This window comes from Mandrillus leucophaeus, unplaced genomic scaffold, assembly GCF_000951045.1.
Source record: "Mandrillus leucophaeus isolate KB7577 unplaced genomic scaffold, Mleu.le_1.0 Scaffold531, whole genome shotgun sequence".
NCBI lineage: Eukaryota > Metazoa > Chordata > Mammalia > Primates > Cercopithecidae > Mandrillus > Mandrillus leucophaeus.
The window spans coordinates 2,804,582-2,814,191 of record NW_012105709.1 but is presented as its reverse complement, the minus strand read 5'-3'; the positions used below and the strand labels follow the sequence as shown (position 1 = coordinate 2,814,191).

Sequence of the window (9,610 nt, the reverse complement as noted above, 5' to 3'; positions counted from 1 at the left end):
TGGGGCCTATCATGGGGAGGGGGGAGGGGGGAGGGATTGCATTGGGAGTTATACCTGATGTAAATGATGAGTTGATGGGTGCTGACGAGTTGATGGGGGCAGCACAGCAACATGGCACAAGTATACATATGTAACAAACCTGCACGTTATGCACATGTACCCTAGAACTTAAAGTATAATAATAAATTAATTAATTAATAAAATAAAGGTACAATAATCAAAATCATGTAGACCAGGCATGAAGATAGGCATATGGAATGGGACAATCAAGAGACTGGAAATATGTTTGCTCGCATATAGTTAGCTTATTTTTTTAAATGTGCTAATGTAATTCAATGGTGCCGAACAACTAAATATCCATGTTTAAAACATAAAATGTAATGTTTATAATGTCTGCATGTCCCAGCCATGGTCGGATGGGGTGGCAAATGGTCCTGACCAAGTTTTCAGAGTCTTCCCTATCATTCTTCTGCTGGAACTTTTAAGGAAAAGTTATTTCTACTTGTGGGGATGCGAAAATAATAGGATGTAAGTCTCATGATACTGGAAGCCAAATTTCTACCACATACAGTATATTAAAAAGATACAGCTATAGATATATTATCCTGATTACATTGACTGATGCCCTGTCATTTGCCACCAAGATGGTTCTGACCAAACTGACACAGAATATTTTTATTGCCATATGATCACAACATGGAGTCTAGGGAATGTTACAAAAAGTTTTTTCCCATCAAAACACCTGTCAGCTCTAGTTCCTCTCCCTTTTCTTCTTCCTATGGTTGCCCTCACCCCCTATTTTGTCCTACAGCTCTGCCCTCCCCTTACTTGCCAAGGTTCTAGCCCAGTCCTGGAGGGTGATGTCAGATCCTTCAGAAACTGGTCTGAGATGAATGGAGAAGAAGAATTTAGGTCTTTCTAGTAAAATATCATAGTAAAACAAGAAAAAGCAACCTCATAGTCATTAATATTTACTTTGTTTCATAGCCTAATTTCAATGTGTGTTACACTAACACTGTCTCTGTACTCTTCTCCATCAAATCAATTATCATCTCATGAAAGGGGTAGCATATTTAGAAAGAAGAGAGTATGAGGCTCTTGTCTGTAATCTCAGCACTTTGGGAGGCCAAGGCAGGAGTATCACTTGAGACTAGGAGTTCAAGACCTGCCTAGGCAACAAAATAATAATTATTAGCCATGGTGGTATGTGCCTGTGGTGCCAGCTACTCAGGAGGCTGAGGCAAGAGGATCCTTGAGCCCAGGAGTTCAAGGCTGTAGTGAGCTCTGATAGTGTGCTGCACTCCAGCTTAGGTGACAGAGTGAGAACCTGTCTAAAAAAAAAAGAAAGAAAGAAAAAAGAAAGGAAGGAAGGAGAAAAGAAAGGAAAGGAAAAGAAAAGAGCATATATTGGCAGATCAGAGAGTAAAATCCAATTCCAACCACTTCACTTTCTCATTTTTCCCTCGGCCCTGCTCATGAGGGTATGCAAATAAGAGTACACATGAATGTATGCAAATGAGAGACTGGCAAACTTTAGTCCTGAAAACAGAACTGAGTAAAAAAGCCCGACCCAGAATAAGATGATGGACTTTGCAAATAGGTCTAGACAACGTATGTGGAGTGGGATAGTATAAGGACATGGAGCGGTTTCTTCTGGGCGTGAGAGAGTGATCAGAAAATAGTAGGCAGAGGGGAATTTCCGAGCTGGAGATTCTGGCTCTTGGGGATAGTGTGATTTCAGTGCAAACTAGTTTTAAGATGAATCCTCAAAACTGAGGACTGAGATAAAATAAGAAGGTTATTTGAGGAAGTAAATAAAGTGTACAGTCCTGAAGGATATAAGTATGGGATGCAGAGAAGTGGAAGAGAATTGAAGTCATTGAGGGTAGAAGGAAAAATTGATGCCTACTGTACAATGGTTAAGAGTAACCAGCGTTGAAAAAGTCCCAAACACCCTATCTTACATTAAGAAAAGATAATAAATATGAAAATATTTTGCAAATTGTTAATCACTTTCCAGGAAAATAAAAGGTGATCTACAGGTTATTCATTCACTAAAATACATACTAGACAGCTGAGAACAAAAGTTCAATCTTCTTTACGCTTCATGTGTTTAGTAAAAATTTAAGTTGGGGCGAAATCTGATTATTTTATCCAGTATGTCAACACAGAAAAATTTAATTTACAATTTAAACACATTATTTCTCTCTCATGCAATTACTGAAACTAAAGCTTCTAAAATCAAAAAGGCTGCTAATGGACACTATTATATGGAATATTAACATGGAATATTAGTTGGAAGTGGTAATTCCTGAATGACACCAAAGGCGATTCTTGCCTTTACACTTTCTCCCAGTCAACATACATTATTTTCTTGTTTTTCCTTTTCTATCCTTCCTTTTGCCACAAACGAAAAACCAAACAAAAAAGCGAAACAAAACAAAAACCCTTCCTCCTACCAGCAGAGAGCGCTACCGCCATGCGCGGCATAGGCGCCAAAACGCTCAGTGTTTTGTGGGCTCTAACCGCCGAGAGACGAGCACACTGAGGTTGTCCCAGCTGGGGATCCGTAGCTGTCTTGACGACGCTGAGCAACGGAAGAGCGGGCAGGATTTGCTCTGAACGCTCGTGCGCGCTACCGCCCAGGCGGAAGCGGAAGTGTCGGTGGCGCGCGAGTAGGAAGTGGTGAGTTCTGAGTAGAGATGGCCGCGCTTGCATCGCTGCCCCCGCTGCCCGCACAGTTTAAGAGCATACAGCATCATCTGAGGACGGCTCAGGAGCATGACAAGAGGGACCCTGTGGTGGCTTATTACTGTGAGTCTTTTCGAGTGACCGCGCCCCTCTTTTCCCAGTTGAATTATAGGGCCCACACACCTCTCCGAGGTTCTTGGGGCATGCCCCGCCCCCCTGGCTTTAAACCTGAGCTTTGACCTCGAACCTACCCAGGGAACTCCCTGGGTCCCCCCCAACTGGCAGTAGGAATCCCAAAGCACCAGGGCGTCCACTGCTTCCCCTATTTTGTGCTTAAATACTCCAGTACTGACTACACGGGCTCTTGAACTGTGGAATACGATCTTCCAAGGTTTTATCTCTGTGTGTAACACACAAGAGCCTCCTGTCTCAAATAGGAATCCTGAAAATAAATCGAGTTAGGTTTAAAACGAAGGTGAGTGTCCGAAAGAAGTAGTGATGTGGATAAAAGGACAATAGACTAGTTGAAAACATAATAATAAGTGAAAGTTACTTATTGCAGCATGCAAGCCCTTTCAAAAACTCAGATGGTTAAATGGGGAGTATCTGCTACTAAATAAGCAGTTGAGTTTGACCATTCCCCTTTCCCCACCCAACTGCTCTCTCCTATCGTACAGAATTTTTAGTTTTTACTTCTTTGAATAATACTTGCTGTTGAGACCTTTCAAAGCAGTATTTTCACTTTGAGTGTTATACATTTAATTTACAGTTTGGTTAAAAAAAATACATAGGTTAACTCTGCTCAGACTTGCAGTGAGTAAAGGGAATAGTTCCAGTAATTGTGTTAACTTTGTTTTGTATTCTGTACTCTTTACTGCAAAATAAAACAAGTAACTGAGCAACTATAATTCAGAAAATGATTTTTAGAGTTGAGAAGTTGGATATAATGCGTCCTTGGTTGTGTATATTGTAAGGTTAGCTAAAATCTGGTCGCTGTTACCTGTACCATACTCCAAATGTACCCTCTTTCTCAAATGTACAAGGCCCTTTCAGACCTCCCATGTTCCACTCTTGGAATGTGCACCTTTTTCTTGCACTTCGCAAACTCATGATTCAAGATTTAACCCAAATGTCATCTCTTCTGTGGGCAACAAATTGATTATTCTCTGTGCGTTACTTCATTTTGTTCAAATCTTACAGCGTCGTTTCCTTTATACTTGTTCTTCAGTTTTCTCAAGCAGGGTCCATATTCATTCAGTGTGTGTTAATTGAGCTACCTTTGTGTCAAGCATTAGTAGGCGCTGTGACTGCAGTTGCTGCATTTTTGGAGCTTACATACAATGGAGGTAGAGAGTTTCAACAATATAAAGTCTATCATACGTAGAGTATTAAGAGCTTATGAAGACAAATAGAGCAAGGAAAAGGAATAAGAGTATCAGGAGTAGTGGTGTCAGGGAGTGCAGATGGGATTTCAGTTTCATAGTGGTCAGGGAACACTTCACTGAGTTGACATTTGGGGAAAGAAAAGAGTGAAAGGCATGCCTTGCACCATCTGGGGAAGAGTATTCTCCGTAGAAGATATAGAAGTCCCGAGGTAGAGGCTTGCTGGAAGGAGGAGCAAGTAGACCATTGTGACTGGAGTGGATGGGGCTTAGGAATGATGGGATAAAGACAACGTATCTCTCATCCCTAAAGGAAATTCCTGTTCCTGATCCCTGTATTATGTATCTTTGTGACAAACCAGGGACACTTTATTCATTGTCGTCCTTTCCCTCTAGATGTTTCTAAACCTAATCCAGTTTCCTTTATTTAAAAATAAAACAGAAACTCTCACCATGACATTCCCTAAAGTTGCAGCTCTGCCTTTCCAGCCTCATAGGTAAGCTTGAAATAGTTGTCTGTAAGTTAGCTTTACGCCTTTATCTTGTAGAGCCTTTCAGCCTGTGCAGTCTGGTGTTCATGCCCAGTATTTCACTGAAACTGCTCTCATCAGGCTTACGAAGAAATATTTTTATTGTTCAGGTGACACTTAACAATTTTAGTTATGAAACATGTGCATATGAAAGCGTATATAATGTGCAGTTTAAGGAATAATAAAATGAACGCTAATATGCCCACCACATTTGATTTATTGAACTTTTTAATTTTTGACAATCTGGTGAGTGTGAAATGGTAACGTCTCATTGGAGCGAAATTTGCAATTCTCTGAGTCTTAATGAGATTTAGCATCTTTTCATATGTTAATTAACCATTTGTGATTCGCTTTTGAAATGCTTGTTTATTGCTTTTGCCCATTTATCTGTCACAGTCTTGTCTTAATAATGTTATATGTTAATCCTTTGTTATATGTGTTGTAAATGTCTTCTCCCATTTCAGTTTCATTTTTCACTCTATGAAGACCTTTGATGTTCCAAAGTTCTTAATTTAAAAATGTTATCAATGTATGAATTTCTTAGGACTTAACCTTCTGATTTTATAAGCTTTCATTTCTTTTTGTGTATTTGTTTGGGACTTTGGCATTCTAAATCTGTAGATGGGTGTTTTTAATCAATTTTGGAAAATTTTCTCTACTATTATTTGTTCAAATGTTGCTTCTATTTCTATTCTTGTGAAAGTTTGATTAGACATGTTTTGCACTTCTCCCATTTAACTTCCTTGTCTTTTGAGTCTGTCATTTTTTTTTTTTATCTCTTTGTTTTTCTGTGCTGCATTCTGTGTAATTTCTTGAGGTCTATCTTCACCTCCCTGTATATTATTGTTTAACCCTTTTAATTTTTTGAGTGCTCTCTTTTTGTTTTCATATTGACCTGGCCATTTCTGATAGTTTCTTATTACTGATGTTTTAAACACTCTATTTCTTTGAACACTTTAAATATATCGATTTATATTTGCTGTTTGATAACATCTGTAGCTGCTGTATTTGTGAGTCTGATTCTGCTTTTCAACAGAACACTGCTCATGGTGACTTCTTTCCTTACAATTGTGGGCTAGTCGGGCTAGACCAGCACTCTTCAAACTGGAGTAGGCAAATAATTCCAAAGGAATCAATTTTCCAACTCTTGACTTCCATGTTTTCCTTCCAAAAACTGATCTTGACAAAGCTCCTGTGATCAGGGTAGCAAAGTAGTATATAATATGCTGCTTATCTTTTCCTACATCCTGTTCACAATTGTGTTTCTCCCACTTTAATGGAGAACGGCATACTCTCAGGCATCTTGAGTGTTTTTTATGTTGTATTGCCTTGAAAGAGAAGGTGGAAAATCCTCCAAGGTGTCCAGACAAAAGAGACAATTCAAATTACCAATGTCAGTGAAGCCTCCATTAATTAAGGCATTGGATAGACCTTCCTATCTTTCCTGGTCTTACATTGAAGAAAACCAGCCAGAGCAAAGAATAAATGCTTCATTTGAGAGTTCAACACCAGCCTGACCAACATGGAGAAACCCCGCCTCTACTAAAAATACAAAATTAGCTGAGTGTGGTGGCGCGTGCCTGTAATCCTACCTACTTGGGAGGCTGAGGCAGGAGAATCACTTGAACCCAGGAGGCAGAGGTCGCAGTGAGCCGAAATCATGCCATTGCACTCCAGCCTGGGCAACAAGAGCGAAAGTCTGTCTCAAAAAAAAAAAAAAAACAAAAAACAATGCTAAGCATGAAAGGTTCCAAAAGAGCATTCTAATTTGGGGGAAAGGGGGTGGAACTTTGTATAAGGGGGATGCTGGGAGTCACCTGGAGTTGTATATGGGGGATACAGGGAGTCACCTGGAGTTGTATATGGGAGATGCAGGGAGTCACCTGGAATTTGTCTCTTTTCAGGAGCAGTTGGTCAGTGGCTCTCAGAAGAGGGAGGAGTTATTCTGGGATATTAGCAGCCATTGTTAGGTCATTTTGGATTTTATCAGGAGGGTGAGGAGGAACAGTTTGCGGCCAAGGTCATGTGCAAGAAGATGTGAGGAAGATTAGCTGTAGGGACAGGGACATGGAGGGACCACAGTGGGAAATCTCAGACTTTCAGAGTCTCTTACATTTATACATATATCTGTTAAGGGTAATGCCTCATTTTAAAAACTGTCCTGTGTTGCAGTATTCTGAATTCTCAAAATGATAAAAATTTTCATGAGTTGACCTTACCGCCTCATTCTGCATGCCTTTTAAAGAATACCATTCTTGAGTTGAGAGCAAAACCAAGAACAAAGAAGAAATACTGAAGGTGAGAGTACCTTTTTTCATCCAAGCAAGCTCCTGCAAGGCTCTGCAGCTTATTGCTGTTTTAGAATTAGAATTCAGAAATAAAATGGGGACATGAATTGACATTCCAACTGGAATATTAAGTTGTATTTCTCTGAAAAAGTAACTCTTAGTTGGCTGATTGGTTTGGCGTTAGCAACTGACAGTGCCTTTTAAACAGTATGGTAGACATTCTCTTTAAATTAAATGAGCTAAAATCTTCAGCTCTGAGTTTTTTTGTTTTGTTTTATTCTTCTGGAAATACATTTAAAACAGCTTGGCCGGGTGCGGTGGCTCACGCCTGTAATCCCAGCACTTTGGAAGACTGAGGTAGGTGGTTCACCCAAGGTCAGGAGTTCAAGACCAGCCTGGCCAACATGGTAAAACCCCGTTTCTACTAAAAATACAAAAATTAGCTGGGCGTGGTGCAGGTGCCTGTAATCCCAGCTACTACGGAGGCTGAGGTGAGAGAATCGCTTGAACCCGGAGGTGGAGGTTGTAGTGAGCTGAGATTGTGCCATTGCACTCCAGCCTGGGGAACAAGAGCAAGGTTTCGTCTCAAAATAAATAAATAAATAAATAAAATAAAAAGGAGAAGGAGAAAGAAGAAGAAAATAAAGTCGCTGATAAGATTAACCTTGTTACAATTTTTTTTTTTTTTTTGCTGAGGGATGTTGGAACAAGTATTTCAAGTTTTCCCAATCTTTTCTGCATCCTACAATAAATAAGAAGACTCTGATTGAAAGAAGATGATGAAACTTTGTAATATATTTTTGCATACATCACAGGAATTGAGAAAATGAGTAATGGTGGGGTAAAAAATCCTTTTTAATTTTTAAACAAATTTTAAAGTGGGCCTAATTTGTCAGCTTATAAATTATTTAAAATATTCGATGATAGATGATTATACGGTTTTTAGCCTATAACCCAGAAATAATTTAAAGAATTTGGTGATTTTGCTTTGTAACGTCAGAAAAACTGGGATTTGGGGGGGATTATTTTTTGTGAATTTAATTTATAAAAATAAAAATGACAATAGAACCCCAATAGTTTCCTCTTCTTCATTATGGGAGTAAATAATATTAATACTAAATATTTGATTTAATTCATTATAAGCTGTATTGCCAATACAATTTTATTTTTTATATTTAATGATTATTGAAATGTGTGTTATTTTTGTTGTTTTGATCAATTATGTATTATAACAATTGCAGACTCAATTTTGGAAGAAGATTTTAACACTTAGCACCTTATTTCCCAGGAAATTTTGTAAAAATTTAAATTTCAATTTTCAATCTTTTGTTGCAGAGAAATGTGTTATGTTAATCAAGTAAAAATTTGAGCATACAAATCTATTCCTTTAAAGTGAAATTCTGTAGGCTAAGTAAATGGAAATATGGGTTAAAAGAAGAAAATAGTGTAAAATTTCTGACTCTTAAAAAAGAACTTTTTTGTATTTTAAAACATGATAAATATCAAGTTGCTATGATATTTTAGTTTGAAAGATATAACTATTGTCAATATTTGATGAAGTATAGAAATCACATTTTTTATACCTGTGAAACCTTCTTGTGAAAAGATGTAGACCTCAACATAAAAACGTGTTAAGGGATACATTTCTATAATCTTAGAGCATATAATAATTTTATAAATTCCTAGAGCAAGGGAACTTTTTTTTTTTTTGGTGAGAAAAAAATTCAAGATTATTTTGCTGAACTACTTGCTGATTCATAAAAGCTCCATGGGCTATGTGCTACCCTCTGCCAGGAATCCTTCTGCATTCCTATTAATTTGACTAACTTTCTGACTCAGTACAAATTTTACTTCCTACAGATTATTTTTCATGACCTCTTAAAGATGATCTAGGAATTGTTCCTGTGTGCCCCTCATCACATGTGTTATGTTATAAACATCTGTTTATCTTTCAATCTTGATTCTCCTGGAGGACAAGGATTATCTTTTTCTTTTCTTACCACCTGACACATAAATGGAATTTATAAATTCTTAATGAATGCATCCTCTCTAAATATTACTAATAGTCCACTAAAATGTAAACTCTATGAGAACAAGAGTATGTCTTACGATGATCATTGAATTTCCAACTCCTAATATAGCATCTAAGACATGATAGAGAACCTGTAAAACATACCTATTGATTGAGTAAATGAACTATACAGTAATTCACAGCTTTTTTTTGTTGTTGTTAATGTTCTACTACAGATCAATGACAAAACATAATGGAAACAATCCCAGTACTCTGTCTTAACTCATTACCTTACTATGTTTATAATAAATTTTTGATTGAGTCATAGGTCATTATCATATGTTTTACACCTTGTGCCCTCTCCTCTCTAGTATTTATATCATTTCCAAAAATGATTCACTTCTGGCCTTAATGGGAATTTTCTAGTGTTTTATCACTTTTTAAAATTACCTTAATATTCCTACATTTCGAAGTTGTTTGGTCTTGTTTTCTTTTTAAATCAGGAATGAATGTTGAAATAATGTATATCAAATTACTTTTGGCCATTTTTTTTTACTGTAGTTTTTACGTTTTAATGTAATTAATGTTTTTAACTTTTTAATGTAGTAAGTAGCAAAATAGTAAATTTTCTCATATTTGAAACATCCCTCCATTTCTGGAAAGAATCCCATTAGTTTTTGCATTTTTTTTTTTAATTAAAGTTTTACC

The 9,610-nt window shown here is 37.4% G+C and overlaps 1 protein-coding gene across 4 annotated transcripts in view; it reads left to right on the top strand.

Annotated features, from left to right (window-relative positions):
* The first annotated feature begins 2,497 nt into the window (after positions 1-2,497).
* The window catches only part of VTA1 (vesicle (multivesicular body) trafficking 1), an 87,666-nt gene continuing 80,553 nt past the window's right edge, over positions 2,498-9,610 (top strand). For 3 of the 4 annotated variants that reach the window (XM_011997176.1, XM_011997173.1, XM_011997174.1), the window contains exon 1: positions 2,498-2,814. In XM_011997176.1, the coding sequence (XP_011852566.1) occupies positions 2,703-2,814 (112 nt within the window). In that variant the 5' untranslated portion in view covers positions 2,498-2,702. The remainder of the gene's footprint in view (positions 2,815-9,610) is intronic. The other variant, XM_011997177.1, reaches the window with a different exon arrangement.